Genomic DNA, 20,421 nt, shown 5'->3' on the forward strand with positions numbered 1-20,421 from the left:
CTGTCTCAAATTGACCCTGCCCCGAAGATTGAGGAAAGAAGCCGCCAGATGCTTACTCATCGGTTTATTTGTTAGTAAACAAGCTCATTTGCTTAGCACAAATAAATAAGAACAGCCAGCCAGTGACACCGCCTGCTGTTTGCATCCAATGGAAAGGCTTTCTTGGGTATAAAAGAGTAGGTCTCAAAGGGCATGTCTACTTCCTTTGCGCTGCTGGTACGGCAGATTTCTCCTCCCTGGCAATGGGGATGGTGCGCTCTGGGACTTCCATGGCTTTTCTTGGTCCATTCACTGTCAGGACACCATCCGAAGAGAGGGAGGAGGTGATGGAGAGGGGATCCACATCAGCTGGGATCCTGTACTTCCTGTTGAACTCCCTGGCAATGAAGCCGTGTTCATCCTTTTCAAAAGAGAAGGGGGCGAGGGGGAGAAGAACATAACCATATATGTCTGGTTGCAAATGGTTTACTATAAGGGGAGCTCATTGTTCATTGTTAAGAAGCACTCTTCCCATTCAGAAAGTTCAGTCCCCTGGGGTACCCCAGTTTAGGGGTATCAGGGCTTGTAAAGACCACTGCCAGAGACCTGGGAAAGCTGCTACCAATCAGAGTGGCCAGTACTAAGTGAGCTGGGCCAATGGTCCTTTGCTGTGGTCCAGCTTTGGCTTTCTCAGATTTAAAACCAAATGAATAAATGAATGAGGGACCATTTCTATTTCCTTTGCCCAAGGCTGTCTCTCTGAGACTCTTCTATGTGGCAGGTAACATGGCATTGTTAACGTCTCCTTCCTTCTAAACCTTGTTTAGAATGGGTCAATTTCTCCTTCCTTCCACCCTGCCTCCCATCGCCCTGCCAGCTGTGCTCATGCCAAGACCAGACCAACCTGGCGCTCCTCATGTTTTCCGTGAACTTCAATCACGTCTCCCAAAACCTTGACTTTTAGCTCCTCAGGTGAGAAATGCTTCACATCGAGGTTTACAGAGAACTTGTCCTTATCCAGTCGCATCTGCTAACAAAATAGTCTAGTTAGGGCAGTTATAATATTTAATGTTTACTAATTGTTAGGTGCTGTATGTGGAGCAGATAATTAGACATGATCAGTGTGGTAGATCATTTGCTATTCCACATCCCCAAAGTGCAAGACTGTTCTGTATGCTACTTTCATGGTAGCATGTGGGTTAAGGTCAGGCAACATTTCTTCATGTTGAGGGCTGCAGTCCTCCAAAGGAAATCTCTTGGAACCAGTACTGGCAGTGAGACACGTTCCCATTCTTCCCTCTTTCTGTCTCTACCCTTCAAACACACCCACCACATAGAAACAGGAAGAGAGTTGGCCGTTGAGTGAAATCTTTTCTATAAGCCTTCCTCACATGGCAATTGTGCTTAGGAAAAAAAGTTCCCATTGATGTGAATGAGGTTTTTTTGTTCAAAGTCTAATTTCATGGGGGTAGGTGGGGCTGCTGCCCATCTCCACAGCTGACTGGGAGTGGGGCGGTGAGATAGAAGTCATGCATGTTGATAATAATAATAATAATAATAATAATAATAATAATAATAATTTATTTATACCCTGCCCATCTGGCTGGGCTTCCCCAGCCTCTCTGGGTGGCTCCCAAGAGAATATTAAAAACACGATAAATACATACATAAAAATGAGGGTTTGTTCCCCTTTATAACACTGATTGGCAGTAGACTCAGGACAGACAAAAGAAAGGATTTTCCCACACATTGCATAATTAACTTATGAAATTCACCCCCATGGGATGGAGTGATGGCCAGAATATTTGCTTGCTTTACAAGGGATTAGACAAGACTATGGAGGAGGAGAGTTCATGTCAACTAGTGTTCAAATCCTCACTGGGCCGATCACTGCGTCTCAGCCTAACCTACTGCGCAGGGTTGTTTTGAGGACCGGAGGGAGGCAGCTTGAGCTTTTCAGAGCAAAGGTGGGATATAAATATAATAAAAATACTAGTCATGTGGGCTATATAGAACCTCTTCAGTGTATCACTGAATGCCAGTTGCTTAGGTAGCATCAATGAGGGATTCTTATCGCCTTCAGGCCCTGCTTGTGGGCCTTGCAGAGGCATCTGATTGGCCGCTGTGAGAAACAGGTTGCCGGGCATAGATGGTCCTATCCAACCAGGTTCTTGTGTTCTTAATACAGAGAAAATTATGGCTTTGATGTGATGGATTCTCAAAGCCATAATGCTAGAAATGAGCTGTGCTGGCATGGAAACTCTACAATACAAAACAGGCAGAAGGGATCCACCAGTGTAGCTACCAGAACTGTTCCCCACGGCATCTCCTTTTCCCTTGCAACTCGCTACCACTGGAAAGTCCCCCCCACCTGGCAGCCAATTCTCTTCCTGTTTTCAGATCCAGGTTCTTTGAAAACAGATCTGTTCAACTTACCACAATTTACCCTTCTTGGCTTTTATTCTCCCTCACCTACTTCCCCATTGTGTCTTGTCCTTTAGGTTGTAAGAGCCTGTGTTGCTGGTTTTTAATTTTTGTACAGCATCTAGCAATTTTAGGGTGTAATAGTAATGTGAAAATGCATATTGCATGGTACAGTTGCGTCCTAATGAAAAAATAATAATGAAAGAAATTCCATGCGTGGAATGATTAACAACTGCAGTAAGACAATAACAATGCTAACTGTCAGCCATAATATACAGGATGGCTAATCCAACAGGGCCTAAACCTCAAAGTCACACAGAGTTGGGAAGGACCTTGGAGGTCATCTGGTTCAACCCAGTGCTCAGTGCAAGATCAAGCTGTAGCTACAGGATCTCTTGATAGGTGGACGTCCAGCTTCTGCTTAAGTGGAGGATGCCCACCACCTCCCGAGGCTGTTTGTTCCACTTTTGATCACTTCTTGCCCCTTAGGAAGCTTCTTTTAACATTCCCCATTACAATTCCTAGTCCTTCACAGACGTCTTGCCCTTGTTGACTACCATGTTCACAGTGTGAGTGCATTCTCCGCAGCAGCCTCCCAGGCTACAGAACTTTGCTCCCTTTTTTGACTCTGTATTGCACAAATCCATCAGGAACTTCTCTTGTGTGCGTCCCATGGAAATGGATACACAGCTTTGATTATGGCCTACGCAGAAGAACTCCCTTTTGTCTTTCCGCCTCCCCCCTGCAAGCAATCCTTAACCCTGAAGTTTCTGTTTCCAGAGTTTATCATTCAAATGAAGTCTACTTTTAGATCTAAATCTGGCTGTTTTCTGTGGGCTTTCCTGTGTGAATAATCTTCACAGATGACTCATTCCAGTTTCAAAGGTATTCTTAGCGTCACTGGAGAAAACAACAGGTTTTCGTGGCGGGGTGCGTTAAGGGGCAGATATTGATTTTCTTCGCCTTCATTCTTGGCGAGTCTTTATGTTCCCTTTGTCAAGGATTTTTACGTCCCCTGTTTTAATGCTAATGTCTCTTGATTTGTATTTTAAGCTCATAGTAAATATGCCGTTAAATAAATTAACTGATGAAGGGCACGAACTGCAAAGGGGACAGGTGTCCCTCCACCTGGTTCAAGGACTGCATGGGAGCTGGGGGAAGTTTAGCAAGAGAAAATATTTTTACCTCTGAGAGTCGGCTCTCAAGCCAGCTGGGGTTCCTTAGGATGGAGGGTCTCAAAAAGAAAGAACTGAAAGCTGAGGAACTGGGGAGCAGTTCAGATTCCACAAGGTGCTCCCCAAAAGTCTGGTTGAAGATGCGGTTGGGCAACAAGCTTGATAGCAGGGGTCTGCGGAAGAAGGGGTGGTGAACGGTGATATCCATCTGAGTTGGTCCCGGAGGAGACAGTGGGCAGCAGTGCACTCCAGCAAGCCAAGAGCCAGGGCTTTATATGCTCCCTGGTGCCAGGCTGTGCCCAGGCTGAATTCTCTGGAACGGTGATGTCAGGCATTTCATTATCCCTGTTCTCCCATCTGCACCATTCAGCGCTGGCTGGCAGATTAGCTGGAGATTTGTACACCCCACTCAGCACCCACATTGCCAAGGAAAAAGAACACAGCTAAATTCTAGCAGGTCAGCATGAAATATCCTCGCGCCCCCTCCCTTCTTATTATATATTTTTTATATTTTAAAAAAAGCCTGGTCAGGCCAATCTGGCATTCTCCCCTACTTCAGATGCCAGCGCCACTCACACAGTTACTATCTTTGTCTCACACAGAGAGAAACAAGGCACTGTTGTATCTCTGTCGCTTGGAATCTTCCGATTTCCATTGCAGCCTGGCTGTGTCCTTCCTCTCCACTCTGGCTGTGTTGAAACAGAAAGGTTACTCAGTGAGACGTCTTGGTCCCCATGATGTAAAACTGATGCTCAAAGAGTTGCCCAAGAAAGTCGATTTGTGGCAGAATCTGCACAGGCAAAAAGGAAGTACCATTCCACTCAGTGCGACCAGTGCTTAGAAAACTCACTGCCACAAGATGTGGTGGTGTCAGCAACCACATTGTGTGGCTTCTGTTATTTTTAAGGGTGAGATAGATCCGTGGAAGAGATGCCCACTTCTAATAGCCAGGATATCTGAACACAGAGCATCCATGTTACCAGATGGTGGAGGCAAACAGGACATACCTACTGCCTTAATGCCCTGCTTGTCATCTTCCAGAGATCTTCAGGTGGCTGCTGTTAGAAACATCATACAGAGAGACCTGGCAAGGTTTTTTCCTCTTTCATATAACCATAGTGCTGGAAGGTGCTTTAGAGGTCATCTAGAACATAATAATAGCCTGCTGGATCAGGCCAAAGGTTCACCTAGTCCAGCATCCTGTTCTCACAGTGGCCAACCAATCTAGCTTAACCCAGTGCTCAGTGCAGCATCAGCAACAGCAAGATCCATGACAGATGAATTAAATACTTTCACTGAGAGAGATCCCAGAGTTGAACCATTGGGGAGTTTCTTTAATACTTAGCCGAAATCTGCTCTCTATTTACTTTCCAGTGATCTGTTTTAGTCCTGTCCTTTGGAGTGACACAGAAAAAATCTTTCTTTCTTTCTTTCTTTCTTTCTTTCTTTCTTTCTTTCTTTCTTTCTTTCTTTCTATCATTTAACCTTATTGATCTGGAAGCCTTTGCTTGCTTGAATTCCATTTCTGTTCACGTGCTCAAGAGGTTATATTGAAAGAAGGTACCTTGTTATCTGTTTGGCCTCCTTGCCATGTTTGGATCTGAACTTCTGAGTGTTTGTTTACTTCCTCATATCTTTCCCTTCAAGCCAAACACTTCCCATCCCCTTTCCCTCCGATTCAGCTGCTAAGAATAAGAGCTGACTAATGTAGCCTACTGGGTTAAATTTAAAACTGGGAGTGTTAAGTTTGATTGCTCAGGCTCCTGAAAGGAGATGCAAGGCTGCAGCCAGCCATTACACCACCTCCAGCTGAGCATGACATGAATGCTGCCTGACCTGTTTCCACTCTCTCTGTTCCTCTTTCTTCGCCCCCATCCCTCCAAGGGTGTAACCCATGCTGTGCGTTGGTGGTACCCGTAGCTGGGAGTTGCCTTTTGTCAGATCTGTAGTTGTGATTGCACCTGAGCTGGGGCCTCTTGGGGAACTTGCAGGCAACAAGAAGCACCCCTCCAATAGAGCTGGCCAAGTTGAGCTATGATTGCTTAATTTGCGGAAGGACTGGACATGTGTTGCCATATGCTGGCAATCATTCCCATGCCCTCCATGAGAGCTTCTCAGAGGCATCTGGCTGGCAGCTATTGGGAATTGTCTTTGCCACGACGGCAGCTTATGTTTTGTTAGCCCAAAAATGGAAAACGAACAAGGTCCCAGCCAAAGAAGAATGGCAACTTAAGCTGATGGAATATGCGCAGCTTGTGGATCTAACTTATAGAATAAGAGAAGAACATTCATTTAAGGAAGATTGGAAAATGTTTATTGAATATATGGGGGGAAATTGTGTATACTTGAAAACATTGGCAGCATTAAGATAAATTCAACAGTGTAAATAAGTTTTGATGGAAGTAATAATGGAATACTGAATGGTTTAGTTTATATAAAATATGCAGGGATTTATGCTCTGTAAAATGAACCATGGAAAGAGAAGAAGGGAAGTCACTGATATTTTAAAGTTGTTTAAATGAATATTCTAAATTGTGAAACAGAAAATTTAATAAAAATTATATATATACACACTAGGGATGGATGATTCAGTCAATTTCTGCATCTCTCTATTTCCCAAACTTCAGTCCAGTTCACTAAATTTCCACATTAGTTTGCAGGGTTTTTTGAAGTCCTTGCAAAAATTCACCAGCATTTTAGTGTGCATTTCCCTTAATCCATTTTGGCAAGGAATTTCACCTAATACAATGCACTTGTGTGTCATATTTGCACTAATATTTGCATTTCTAGGAATAATTTTCCGTTGGAGAGCTGCACGAAATTTGCAGGAAAGCGAATTTCAAAGGAGAGAAAAATTGATGAGAGAGGCTGGTATGCTTTTATACTTTCCATTTAAAAGGGCACGGGTTCTCCCTTGAGCCATCCTGTGACAGCCAGGACCAGATGCTACTGAAGTAGGATGGAGCTGTAAGGTGGGGGGGGGGGGTTGGCGGGGGGGGGGCAACATTTTGCCTGGCTGTAGCCAGCTATGGTCTCTGAGATGGCTTCCTTCTCCAGTTTCGCCTCATGTAAATAACAAGGGAGACAAGATGTCTGTGCACCTGCTGCCCCAAAGGGTCTTCAATAAGTCTCTGGTTTCACATCACATCGCAAATGAATAAGGGATGATGACTGCGATGGTGATGCTTCTTGCACTCTGTGAATCATTTCTACTGAGGAAAGATTGCAGTCCTCTGCCTGCTTTCCTGAGGGTAAGAACTGAATGGCTGGGCCTAATGGAGGGCATTCGGTTGTGGGAAAAGTCCTTAACACCTTTGTGTCTTGTCTTTCCTCCTTGGCAGGACATTTTACAAGGGACGGCACAGTTTGTTATTCACGGTACCCCAGGGAGGTAGATTAGCATTTGAGAGACTGGCCCAAGGTCATACTGTATGTTTGACTAAGCTAAGTGTGACAGGGATCTGCACGCATTGGGAATCTTTGTGGACCCATTCAGACAGGTTGAGGCAGATTGAAGCAGCTGCCAAGGGGGGCAAATTCTGGAGTGGGGGCAGAAAGGGGCAGCCTCTCCAGATGTTCCTCTCGAGGCCTCTGGCTGTACGCTTCTGTTGAGGGACACATCTTGTCCTGCCCCTTCCAAGCCTCACAACTAGCCTGCTTCCTTCATGTACAGACAGTTCAGAACTCTATCCCGTCGCCAGTAACAAAGTAGGATTCAGCTCTCAATCCAGTTGGTTTATCAGTGCAATGCAGGGGTTAGGGTTAGTGGTTAGGGTGCTGGACTAGGGTTCAAATCCGCACTCAGCCATAAAGCTCACTGGATGGGCAACCTTGGGCTAGTCATCATCTCTCGGCCTGACCTACCCCACAGGGTTGTTGTGAGGATAAAATGGGAAGGTGGGTGGAACCTTGGACGGCCCCTTGCATTCCTTGCAGTGCTGGATTTATGTATAAGCTAAACATGCTATCTTAGTCATGCTGGCCACATGACCCGGAAGCTGTACGCCGGCTCCCTCGGCCAATAAAGCGAGATGAGCGCCGCAACCCCAGAGTCGGTCACGACTGGATCTAATGGTCAGGGGTCCCTTTACCTTTACCTTAAACATGCTACAGCTTAGGGCCCCACTCTCTTGGGGGGGCCCCAAAAAAATTTAAAGGAAAAATACACTGGGTGTACATTTCCAAAATATAAGATGAAAAACAAATAAAATAAAACCTACATACAGCATCAGTGTTTTGTGTTTGTAGGCTCCTATGATGTAAGTAATGGGCCCCGCCTGCTAGCCTGCTCCCTAAAATATCACTGGTTTGCTCATTTCTATATATAGGGGGCCTACTTCTGCATGGACTGGTTGCATGGCAACATATGCAAACGGCTTTAGATACCTATTAGGTCCATCAATTACCATATAGCATATATTCAACACAAAAAACAGCGACAATTTGTTGTTGACAAAGGACAGCCAGACATGTAAAGGGCCCCATTACCTTCAGTAGCGTAGGGCCTCATCAAACCTGAATCTGGCCCTGGTTCCTTGGAGGAAAAGTGAAGTGTGAATGCATTGACTATATAAATAAGTAGGTGGCCTGGTGGGGAGAGCACCTGTTTTGTTTTGTGTTGTGTTGTGTTGTTTTTGCATCAGGCAGCAACTGGTCCTGGTAAAGAGAGGAACCTTTCTTTCACTACCAAGCACAGTCAGAAGTCCACAGGGAAGGAAATAGGGGGTAACTTTAGATGTCCTTTTTTCCTATTACTTTACCCAGTGCACATTGTCTCCCTCTCTGCCTCTCTCTGGATGCAGATGACCATTTGCCAAACCATGTGGGTTTTCTTTCTTTACTACTGTGGCAGAACAGCCCCTTTGCGTAGCATATGAATCACTTCTTTTGAGCCAAACGAAATGATACAGTGTGAGCTCAGAACAAAACAACATACCTATAGTGGGTCCAGGCTCCAACTGATTCCTTCTTGCCAACCTTTTCCCTATTCAGCTCCAGGGCAGCCTTCCTCAACCTGGTGCCCTCGAGATGTTTGGGACCATAGGACCCAACCGTTAGCCATGCTTTTCTTGTGTTCTTACCTGAAGGATACCAGAACTCTATCTGTTGATGGATGGCCATCCTGACTCGGCCCCAGACACACTGACCAGATGTTTGGAAGCTGTGGCTGGATGGTTACGTGGGAGCCGGTTGAAGCTAAATCCTTCGAAGACAGAGGTCCTGTGGCTGGGACGGGGCGATATGGGATTGGGGGGGCAACTCCCATCTCTTGCGGGGGCGCAATTAGTGCCAGCACCGTCCGTTAAGAGTTTGGGTGTAATCTTCGACACCTCCCTTTCCATGGAGGCGCAGATTGCAGCTATAACAAAGGCGGCATTTTTCCATCTCCGCCAAGCTAAGCAGTTGGCTCCTTACCTCTCTCGCCCTGACCTAGCCACTGTGATCCATGCGACGGTCACCTCCAGACTGGATTATTGTAACTCGCTCTACGTGGGGCTGCCCTTGAGACTGACCCAGAAACTCCAGCGGGTGCAGAATGCTGCAGCGAGACTCCTTACGGGGTCTTCGCTGCGAGACCACATTCATCCGGTGCTATACCAGCTGCACTGGCTCCCGGTGGAGTACAGGATCAGGTTTAAGGTGCTGGTTTTAACCTTTAAAGCCCTATACGGCCTAGGACCCTCGTACCTACGGGACCGCCTCTCCTGGTATGCCCCACAGAGAAACTTACGGTCTTCGAATAAAAACATCTTGAAGGTCCCAGGCCACAGAGAAGTTAGGCTGGCCTCAACTAGAGCCAGGGCTTTTTCGGCTGTGGCTCCGATCTGGTGGAACACTCTGTCACAAGAGACCAGGGCCCTGCGGGACTTGACATCTTTCCGCAGGGCCTGCAAGACAGAGCTGTTCCACCAGGCCTTTGGCCAGGGCACAGCCTGACTCCCTCCCTCGGCAATCTTCGCGGAGCTCTGGCCCAATAGTTGCCAGTGGCTTGAATTAATTAATTTTATAACGAATGATTTTAGACTGTTGTTTATGCTGTACTTTTGTACTGTTTTATTGTTGTTAGCCGCCCTGAGCCCGGCTTCGGCTGGGGAGGGCGGGATATAAATAAAATTTATTATTATTATTATTATTATTAACAGAGAAACGTGCTACAGGCTATCCCATCTACAACAATTGAGCATCTTATGCAGCCTTCCTGCTACATTAATGCAGAGGTATCTCCCAATGTCTTTAGGCATTGCGTTTGGGGATTGTGGCTCGACTTGGCGAGCTGGTAAGCACTTTTACCTGAAGCGGTCTGCAAAAGATACTGAGGTACTCTCTCCATAGTACATAGTTGTGAAACAGCCACGCAGAATGCCTCTGGTCTAGTCATCCTGGGAGTTGACTAGGGCTGATGAGACTTTAGTCCAAAACTGCTGGAGGGCACCAGGTTGGGGAAGGCTGGTGGATGGACTCCGTGAGGGAGTCATGGAGAACACAGTGGGACTGGAGGAGAGGACACTGCCTGTGGCTACAGCCAGCTCTTCATTTCATCTATGTGGCTTCCCATCCAGTTGTCCCACAACACAGCCTGCTTGGGAGAATCGCAAATTTCTGACATTTCTAACAGCTGCAACTGCGTTGTCAGAGGGCTGCACAGCGAAAAGATGCCTCTCGGGTGGAATGCAGCAAGGAGCTCTTTGGTCATCATTGGGGGCTTGGCGTTCCAGGGCCTGCCTATCTATTTTGGTCCATATTTTATCACTTGCTCCCCCACCCCATGGAATTTGCCCCAGGAAAACGTCGCAATCGGACTGCAGCCTTCACAAGGAGACACAGAAACAGGTAGTCAAAGAGGTCCATTCCCCCAGCAAAGACCATGGCTGAGCGCACTGTCCCTCACGCCTACCCCATGAGCGCAGAGTACGAGTTTGCCAACCCCAGCAAGATTTACGACCAGAACTTTGGAGAAGGTAAGAAAAATGACTGGCTGGTAGCGTTTCCCTTTGATTTGCACACAGTAGATTGCAGACAATCCAAGGCTGAGCTGGTGATTCTAACTCAACGATTGAGGGAATCCTATGGAATAGTGATTATGAATCAAAGAATAACACACACATTTTGCAATTGTAGAAATGATCTCGTGAGCTTGCATGGAAAGAGTGTTTGAAGCCCCCTTTTTAACCACACTTTTGCCTCCCTGAACAAAGGCACAGTGGGGCACCAGTGTGTGGCAGTGACTACCTTCTTCATGGGTCTGATGAGACTGAAGGTGCATCCAATTGAGTGTGTATTGTAGGATTGCTGTTCTTCATGCATGTGAGATTTCTTGCAGCATCCAAATAGCATCGTTGCATGAAAATGCCACCCCATATTTCCTGCTGTTTAATCCAAATTTTCCCTTTCTTAGGAAAAACCTGTTCGTGATATCTCAGTGACCCATTTATAATATTAAAAACCCCATCTGGAAACAACCTCTCTATTGGAAACCTTTTAGTTGTTGTTGTTGTTGTTTTTTAGATTATTCCTACAATCAGAACTGTGTCTCAGTGTGTTACCCCAAGTGTTGATAATCTGATTCTGTGCTTGTTTACCCAGAAATAAGCTTTTCTGGGTTCAGTGGGGCAGTGGATTGCGGTCTGAGATTATAGAAAACACAAATCAATCCTCTAAAAAGTGAGTTCATTCAATTCTTAATGTATAATGCAGTCAGATTGCAACTAAAGGCATTGCCATGCATTCACTGTGCTAAATAGAATCATAGAGGCATAGCTATAGACACACACTCTCTCTGTATCTCCTGGGATGATGAAACTATATATCCATATCCCCTGGGATGGGGAAACATATCTTGAAGCACATCTCCGAATCCTTAATATTTTTTAATCCATTAATATTGTGGTCATTAAAATCAGTATGTGTGCCCAACAGTCAGCAACAGAATCGACCAACATAAAGGGATGCATGGGTTTGTTATACAGTGGTACCTCGGGTTAAGTACTTAATTCGTTCCGGAGGTCCGTACTTAACCTGAAACTGTTCTTAACCTGAAGCACCACTTTAGATAATGGGGCCTCCTGCTGCTGCCGCGCTGCCGGAGCACGATTTCTGTTCTCATCCTGAAGCAAAGTTCTTAACCTGAAGCACTATTTCTGGGTTAGCGGAGTCTGTAACCTGAAGCGTATGTAACCCAAGGCACCACTGTACTGTAAGGCAAGGTTTTTTTGGGGTTTTTAAAAGAAAAAACAAGCCAATATGTTACAACCAAGCTATCTGTAACCACACACAATGCAAAAGAGAGAGACAGCATCCCAGGTGTAAGGGAGGAACAACCCATGAAGATGAGACCATATGGGTCAGTTGGCTTTACTTCTGTTTTGCAAGAAGTTAAAAAGACTTCCAGCTGGCAAGGGAGCCCTCTCAAAGCTGCTGGCAGCCGGGAACGAGATCCTTCTCTTTCTCCACACGGATCCAGGACACTTTATGGAATGTGGCTGGCACAGAGCAGCATGGAGGGGAACGATGCCAGCCAGAGATTATTTTTATTTTTTTGCAAACTCCGTTAAAACTGGTGAAAAGCTGAGCTGGTGGGTTGTGCACAAAGCCCGGCTGGAGTTGCAGTGGCTGTTAGAGGAGAAAGAATGCACAAGGCAGCAGTAAACCATTCAGCGCTGAACAGAGTGAAAAGCTGCAAGCCCCCAGAGAGAAGCCGGTGGGATGACTGTGTTGCATAAAAGGGCTTTTGTTGTCTGTTCCAGACTGCAGTTGGCTGCCATGTGCTTCTCTTGCTTCTGGGCCTGGCAAAATGGCTGGGCAGGACCAAGCCTAGGGCAATGGTAGGTGATGCCTTTGGGTGGGGAAGAGCAGGCAAAGCAGGAGAGGAAGGCTCCAGTGTAAGGAAAGTGAGAATACATAGAATCTGGGAAATAAATGAACCCCCCCCCAAAAAGAAATATATCGGGAACTCCAAAATGCTGAGTTTGCCAAGTTTCCTTAGCATGGCAACCTATTGAACATATGGCTGGTTTATATGAGGCAAGCCTGCTCTTTTGCCACTCTTTGACCCGGATGCTATGGACCTTTCTCAAAAAGACCTTATTCTCCATCTCATGATGGCCACACAGCTCACCATTGCAAGCTATCAGGGGACTCTGGAGAGCAACCTTTATCATAAAGTTTGGTTGACGAAAATTTGGGGCCTGATTCTGATGGATAAGTTGGCACTACAGCTATGTGTATGCAGGGGCTGTCAATAGACTGACCCTTTTACTTCTACATACGTAAACAATGCACTTTGGCACTGAACTTGCTTTGGCACTGAACCTAAATCCGCCTCCATTATTCTTGTTATTTTAATTGTACTCAAGTGTGGCATAATCTGTAATTGTCAATTCTTCCTTTTAGGTGTTTCCCCAGGGGAAATCCTGTCCCCCACATTGTACCATGGCTACTACATTAGACCTCGGATTAATAAGCAGCTGGACCGAGGGATCTCAGAGGTCAACCTCAACGACCACAAATTCCAAGTGTTCCTTGACGTTTGTCAGTTCACGCCAGATGAGATTGCTGTCCGCACAGTGGACAATCTCCTGGAGGTGACAGCTCAGCACCCACAGAAGGCAGATCGGCATGGTTTCATATCCCGGGAGTTCACCAGGACCTATATCCTCCCTCTTGATGTTGACCCTCTGTTGGTCAAAGCCACCGTGACCCATGATGGCATTCTGAGTATAGAAGCTCCGCGGACAGGAAAGGAGGTGAAGGCCAAAATCAATGAGGTGAAAATAACACGCCAAGAACAGCCAGCAGCGGAAGGAAAGGGCTGTGAGGAGAAGCCACAGCCCTAAAACATCCCTCAGCAATGTCCTCTCCCACATTGAACATGCCCCCTTCAACGTGCACACATTTCACTGAATGTCAGGATTGGACAGCTGATTTGGGGAAGGGGGCCTACCCACATGGCTTTGTGGGGTCCTGTCTCTTTTTCTCATCCTTTAGATGTGGCAGCCATTTTGTGTTATGCCACGCACCCGCAGCAGCCATTTTTTTATGCCATGCCCCCAAGGCAGCCATTTTGTGACTGGTGTCCATGGCACATTCTCAAAAAAATTTCAAACATGCCAATCGGCATAAAAAAATTGGCAAAAGCCCCTGTCCTATTGTATGCCTACTGACTTGGATCAACATTTTTTCTCTGTGTGTGTGTTTGAACTGTTAAGCCTCATGCTCTGAATGTATAAATTGGTTTTAAAAAAAATAAATAATCCTGAGAATTATATGCTTGTGGACCTCTGTACCTCACTAATATTCTTTCAAGACTCTGAGAAGCAAGGAGATAGTATGTTCATTTGACCAATCAGAAGGCAGTAGAGTGCCTGGCGGGCATCCTGGTCAATCTGATTGGGCTGAGCTGCTTCCATTGGTTCTGCCAGCAGCAGCCACCATCAATTACTCGTGTTGTCATGGCAACAAGGGCACTGCCACTCATCGCAATGAAGTTAGTTTTGCCTATTTGGTTCATGGAGCTCAAGTTAGTGGGATTCTGAAAAAAAGAAGCTGGCGACAGTGCAGCAGTGCCAATGTTGATACGGCCCCCTTCATGCGTGTGAGCTCCCACCATGCCCCAAATTATGAGGCATATGTCAGCAGACTGGGCAAGCACACAAGCCACCTTAGCCTCTTCCCGCTATGGTGAGATGTATTGTGTTCCTAATTCAATGGCAGCACAGTAATTATTCCCGAGTTTTAGTAATACTGTAGAAACAAGGGCCCGTCCATACCTCAACTTGATGTGGATTGTGAACCCCTTGTGCCTCCTTTAATTGCCCCCCTGTTCATGCAGCATTCTCTTCTAACTCCTGCTGTACCAGACTTTCTCCTCCCTAAATCCAGAGATTCCCTGTGCAATCAATATAGCTATTTTGGATTTTGAAATCACAGGGATTTTGGGAGGACAAAGTGTGGGACAGTAGTAGTTGGAGGAAAACACTGCACAAATGAGAGGGAATTAAAAGAGGCACAAGGGGTTCACAATCCACATTAAGACGAGGTATGGACTGCTTCTAAGTTACCATATGCAAATTAGCACCCTCTTTTCTTGGAGATTCGTATCCCCTTTTCTGATGGTGCATTAACTGGCTGCTCCAGCTGGGTGTGTTGGCTACTGAACTCATATGTTTGCTTTTTTGTGTGCCATGAGAATAAGGCATTAATAAAACCACAACTGAAAGGAGGCGCACATGTGCTTTATCCAGTGAAGCATGCCATTCTGAAAGCTCATAAAAATAAACAAAGGGGGGGGGGGGAAAGAACCGAAGTTTGTAATGCTTACTATTCCTCATGACTAAAACATTTCTCCTGTGCAAACAAGCTTACAAGCTCTATTGACTTTTACTTCCACAACAGACCTTGGAGGCAGCTGATTGTTAACTGAGGGCCATAAGCAGGTGTTTTGCAATGCAGGTGACCTCAGGGTACACACTGGGAGTAGGCCCATCGTGTTGCTGTGAAACAGCAGGAACATGAATATAAGAAGCTTGATAAATTAACCGGGTTTAGACTGCAGTCCTGTACCCGCTTATCAGGGAGTAGGTCTCACTGAACTGAGCGATACTTCCGAGTAATTATGTAGAATGTTATAATGACAGAGCACCAGAATTTTATGGCACGACGTCAGTAGTGTAGTGGCAAATTCAGAAGTAAAGAGTCCCTTCTTAATAGTCACAGCCATGGCCACTCTCAGTCACACCCTCCTAAGATTATGCAGCATTCTAAGATTATGCAATCTTAAATGATGCAATAATGATAAATCGGATCCTCCCTTAAAGAGGACACGTATTGCAGTGAGACCTGGAAACCGACACCCTGTGTTGTGGGTGGGTACAAATGGTCAGCCACAACACCTGATTGGTAGGTCCCTCGTAGCTGGGTGCAATCTGGCCAATGGGACACAGTCCAAATGGTTTGAGGGACCGATTTATACCCATGCACGTGACCCAGAGCTTCCTCTTTTGGTGTGTGCATTTGGAACACCCGCCCACCTCTCCCTACTTTTAGGGCTTTGCGCTTGACCTTGCTGTGTCGTCATGTGTCATCTGTCGTTGGGACAGGGGCACGGCAGGAATTTTCCTCACTTGGCTGATTGGCTGTTGCCATTTGGGTTTCGCCTGCCGCGTCACAACTTGTAAGGTTGCGGATAGGCTCTTGTTCAGGTGATAGGGATGGGAGAACGCTCTCGCCATCCCTATGTGAAGGGTATTCCGTTAAAGGAATCCAGGGACTCAATGGTTTGGTCAACCCCTGAGAGGGGGTTGTGCCCGTGCCTGAGTCCAGGGGGACATTTGGGTGGCGGAGATAGCCTGTTCCCGGCTTTCCGCTTATCCAGGTGTTCACCCTTGGCTGACCTATGCTGGTGCCCTGGGTCAGTGCTACCTGCAACAGTGCAGGGAGCTAGTCAAACCGGAGCCTATGCAACCAGTCACTTTCTGTAATCAATAAAGTTGTGACCTAAATTCTGCCAAAAACCAAAACTAAAATTTGAGACAAGTGTGAATTTATTTAGGGGGGAGGTTTCTGGGTCTGAACACTCAAATAGGGATGCGTTGCAATGGCCAGTGCCGATCTTCTTTCGGAGTATCTTAATTTGTGTTTTCCTTGAAGTTCCTTTGTATGTAACAGAACTTGCACACCAGTCTCTTGAAATGGAGGTACCTTGTGTTTTCAGTGTGCCTAAATGCTTAGATTTGGAGTATACTAAACAACTCCCCCTTGGTGTTTTCCTCACGTGGCTTTTTCAGAGTGACCCTAGCAGCCAGTCCTCAGTGGCTGACTCTTCTCTTTTCACTCTGACTGTCTCCAATCAGCACTAAAGGTGAGAAGGCTTCTTAGTGGCTAAAAAAAACACTTTCTTTTTATGCTGAGTGCGGGGCTCTAGGATGCTGGAGACAGAGACCTAATAATAATAATAATAATAATAATAATAATAATAATAATAATTTATTATTTGTACCCCGCCCATCTGGCTGGGTTTCCCCAGCTACTCTGGGCGGCTTCCATAGAAACAAAAAATACAGTAAAATATCACAGATTAAAAGCTTCCCTGAACAGGGCTGCCTTAAGATGCCTTCTAAATGTCAGGTAGTTATTTATCGCTTTGACATCTGATGGGAGGGCGTTCCACAGGGTGGGCATATACAAAAAGGTGTGGTTCTTTTGGCCCCCTGTGATCCCAAATCACCACATGTTTTGTGTGATATAAAAAACAACAACACAGATCCCTGCCCAAGAAAACTTAGTTTTCTATATTTCAGCAGAAGGGACGACTGCAAAAGATGGAGAGAGGAGAAGGTATCAGGGAAAGCAAATGAATCTTCATGCAAATTTGGCTACAATATCTCAAGAGGCATCTAAATGCATAGTGAACATACATACCGTATTTTTCGCTCTATAAGACGCACCAGACCACAAGACGCACCTAGTTTTTGGAGGAGGAAAACAAGAAAAAAAATATTCTGAATCTCAGAAGCCAGAACAGCAAAAGGGATCACTACACAGTGAAAGCAGCAATCCCTCTTGCTGTTCTGGCTTCTGGGATAGCTGCGCAGCCTGCATTCGCTCCATAAGACGCACACACATTTCCCCTTAATTTTTAGGAGGGGAAAAGTGAGTCTTATAGAGCAAAAAATACAGTACTTCCTAAAATATATCATTGGGGGGTTATCATTAAAATTGTAATGACCCTGAAAAAATGCCAAGTACTTGTCAGCTGAAGGTATCAGGGAAAGCAAATGAATCTTCATGCAAATTTGGCTACAATATCTCAAGAGGCATCTGAATGCATAGTTTATCTTCCACACCTCTGGGAAGGTGCATAGCACCCAAGTTAATTTGGGATCTTCAAAGCCCTCTCTCTTTCACTGGGCATTAAAAAACCCCGACAAGAATAAAATAAGTAACGATTTGCTGTCCTTTGGCACCACCCACAATCAGCTGCTCAAGCCAGCTGCCTCCCTCTGCCTAATGGGATGCTCAATAAGAAGGAAACTTTATCCTGAAAAGTTTTTCTTCTTCTTGCCAAGGAACGGACTCCCTCTGAAGGTGGTAGACTCTCTTTCATTGGAGGTTTTTACACAGAGGTTGGATGGCCATGTGTCATGGATACCTTAGTTGAGATTCTTGTAGGGGGTTGGACCAGATGACCCTTGGGACCCTTCCAACTCTACAATTCTATGATGTTTAGAAAGTCATGCTTCTCCAGATTCTGCAATGCAGCCAAGTAAGGTGTACAAAAATGCATATACTAGGGTAATTTGTGCATTAAAATGCATATATTAAACAACATGCAAGAATGCATGATATTAGGCAAATTTGCTTGGGAAGAATATCTATGGTAAATTAGGCTAAGAAACAGGAACTGGCCTCTGATCATCCAGTGAGTTTGGCAGCAGCCAAGCTCTTGTACTCAAGTCCTACTTGTGGGTTTCTCATACGCATTCAGTTAATAATGGAGAGAAACGGATGCCAAATGTGCCTTTGGTCTGATCCAGCAGGCCTCTTCTTACATTTGCAAAACTCAGTAATTCTGACTTTTCTTCCTCTTTTTCTCTGCCCTGTGCTGGTCTGGCGGACTTCAGGATGCTACTCTGCAGAGCTGCGCACTGTTCCCTTCTTCCAGCCAGTGCTCAATTCCTTTGTTACAGAAACAGATTATTGATCGTGTCAGTAGCGGTGGAAAAGAACATTCCTAATTACACACCCCTTGAGCCAATGTGTGAACCAAAACACAACCATCCTTCAATATTTGCAGTTCTCCGTATTTTGCAATGCAGCTATCCAACCAAACAGTGCATAAAAATGCATATAATGGGGGAGGGGAGGGATGCACCTTAAAAATGTATATATTAGTCACAAAATAGCATGCAAAATGTGCATATTGCTAAACAAGAAACTACAAAAATGCATTTAGTGGGAGAAAATTGCACTAAAATGCTGATGAATTTTCATGAGGATTTTAAAAAACAAATCGCAAATTGCTGCAGAAATGTGGAGAGCTGAGTTTAAGATTGGAATAATAACATTCTGGTTTGCCCATCCCTACATTTCAGGCCCCAAAGAAGTGGGTCTTGGTTTTGGCCCATCTACTGCAGGGAATTACAGGCCCAGATTTTTGCCAGCAAAGCATAATCCACCCCCACCCCACTGCCCCGCATTGCATTGTTAAGCCTGGGCGCTGAGACCCAGACTCCCTTTTGTGCCCGCAGACACGTTATGAAAAGGGAATGTGGACTGGCAGCCAAGGATTGGCTGGCAGGGGTGGTGTTTTTGATGCTTCTCTGTTTCCCCCGAGGAGCTAAAAAAAACCCCTGAGCAAACTGAGCACATGTCCAGAGAGGGGCTTAAAGAAGCAGGCGTGCAAACCCAGAGTTTGTGTTATTTTTGGGTCTCAGCACAGGGCTACGAAAACTCAATAGACGGTCTGGAAATCAAAACAGATTCAGGGACTGTGCTCGTATTAGCAAAGGCCTAGTGTTTCTGGGGAGGGAGGTTGTTCAGGGCTACTGTACTGTACTTGTTTGCACTGTGAATATAGAATTTAGTGGAAGCCACTAAAACGATCAGGCACTCTGGATGCTTCTAGATGAGCTGCTTATTGAAGATTCATTCTGATTGGTTCACAGAGAGATTAGATAATGTTGGTTATTTAATGAGCATTCGTTCTAATTTCTTTGTGGGGGGTTAGATGATGATGCGTCAAAGCAAGTGTTACTGCCTCTCCTGGTATGCCCCGCGGAGGACCTTGAGGTCCACAAATGACAACATTTTGGAGGTCCCAGGTCGCAAGGTGGTTAGATTGGTCTCAACTAGGGCCAGGGCCTTTTCAGTACTAGCCCCGACTTGGTGGAACGCTCTGTCACAAGAGACTAGGGCCCTGCGGGACTTGACATCTTTCCGCACGGCCTGCAAGACAGAGCTGTTCTGCCTGGCCTTTGGTTTGGACTCAGACTGACCCTTACGTTTCCCTTCCCTTATGGTCTTGATTTATCGGCTACTTTTAAAATGAGGCTGCATTTCAAATTGCATTTTAACCTGTATTTTAAATTGCCCCCCCCCCCTTATGTTTTTACTGTGATTTTATTGGTGTTAGCCGCCCTGGGCAGGGTATAAATAAAAATTATTATTATTATTATTATTATTATTATTATTATTATTCACACTTTCCACAATCAGCATCTGGTTGGTGACTGTGAAAACAGGATACTGGAGGAGGCAGGCCTTTGGACTGATCCTGTAGGGCTGTTATGATTCCCATCACCTGTCGCCTGATCTTTTCAAATGGAGGTTAAAGTTGGGCCTTTCTACATGCCATGCACGAGCTCTCTCACTCGGCTATGGTCCGCTTCTTGGCCACAGCCTTTCCACCTAACGCCAATTCTGCAGGGGATCTCAATGAGCAGAATATCTCCTCTTCCTTTATCCCTTGCAGTCTCCTACAGATGCAAGGTGACTGGTAATAGAGAAGAGCAGAGAGAGCTACATATACCCTGTTTTTGTTTCAAAACTTCCTGAGTCTGGTTTTTGGAATTCCCTTGCCAAAAAGCTGCAGATAGCATGTTCAGGGATGGCAAAGGCCACCTGTAGAACTGCTGTTGCTTTTGCAACTGCAGAGGGCTCAGGAGGCCTCTCAGGAACATAAAAGTAAAGAATACACTAGCCCCCCTCCTATAAATTAACCACACACTCATCGTCATATCATGGTGTGGTGGGGAAGAAGGGAGGATGTTGGCAGAGGTAGACTTAGGGGAGCATGACTGGTTCACCCACACTGGGCACCGTACAACAGAAAACGAGAAGTGGGGGC

The 20,421-nt window shown here is 45.7% G+C and overlaps 2 protein-coding genes across 3 annotated transcripts; one reads left to right on the forward strand and one right to left on the reverse strand.

Moving 5' to 3' along the window:
* Positions 1 to 49: 49 nt before the first annotated feature.
* CRYAB (crystallin alpha B) lies at positions 50 to 4,042 on the reverse strand. 2 transcript variants are annotated; one of them, XM_080983732.1, is made up of 3 exons: positions 3,589 to 4,042; positions 884 to 1,009; positions 50 to 400 (listed from the first exon to the last, which is right to left on the reverse strand). In XM_080983732.1, the coding sequence occupies exons 1-3, from the start codon at positions 3,784 to 3,786 to the stop codon at positions 197 to 199; spliced, it is 528 nt and encodes a 175-aa protein (XP_080839858.1). In that variant the 5' UTR covers positions 3,787 to 4,042; the 3' UTR covers positions 50 to 196. The 2 variants fall into 2 exon arrangements, with proteins under 2 accessions (XP_080839858.1, XP_080839859.1); XM_080983733.1 differs by having other exon boundaries at positions 884 to 1,006; positions 3,589 to 4,023.
* Positions 4,043 to 10,345: 6,303 nt separating this feature from the next.
* HSPB2 (heat shock protein family B (small) member 2) lies at positions 10,346 to 13,840 on the forward strand. Its single transcript, XM_080983731.1, has 2 exons — positions 10,346 to 10,537; positions 12,969 to 13,840. Exons 1-2 carry the CDS (start codon positions 10,444 to 10,446, stop codon positions 13,409 to 13,411), a joined length of 537 nt encoding a protein of 178 aa, XP_080839857.1. The 5' UTR covers positions 10,346 to 10,443; the 3' UTR covers positions 13,412 to 13,840.
* The last annotated feature ends 6,581 nt before the right edge of the window (positions 13,841 to 20,421 follow it).

The sequence above is a fragment of the Podarcis pityusensis genome (assembly GCF_964106645.2).
Source record: "Podarcis pityusensis genome assembly, chromosome: 15".
Lineage (NCBI taxonomy): Eukaryota > Metazoa > Chordata > Lepidosauria > Squamata > Lacertidae > Podarcis > Podarcis pityusensis.

Coding starts and splice junctions, on each gene's coding strand:
- HSPB2 (XM_080983731.1), top strand. CDS start 10,444: ATGGCTGAGCGCACTGTCCCTCACGCCTACCCCATGAGCGCAGAGTAC. Junction 10,538..12,968: donor CGACCAGAACTTTGGAGAAG/GTAAGAAAAATG, acceptor TCTTCCTTTTAG/GTGTTTCCCCAGGGGAAATC.
- CRYAB (XM_080983732.1), bottom strand. CDS start 3,786: ATGGATATCACCGTTCACCACCCCTTCTTCCGCAGACCCCTGCTATCA. Junction 1,010..3,588: donor TTGAGAGCCGACTCTCAGAG/GTAAAAATATTT, acceptor CTATTTTGTTAG/CAGATGCGACTGGATAAGGA. Junction 401..883: donor GAAAACATGAGGAGCGCCAG/GTTGGTCTGGTC, acceptor TCTTTTGAAAAG/GATGAACACGGCTTCATTGC.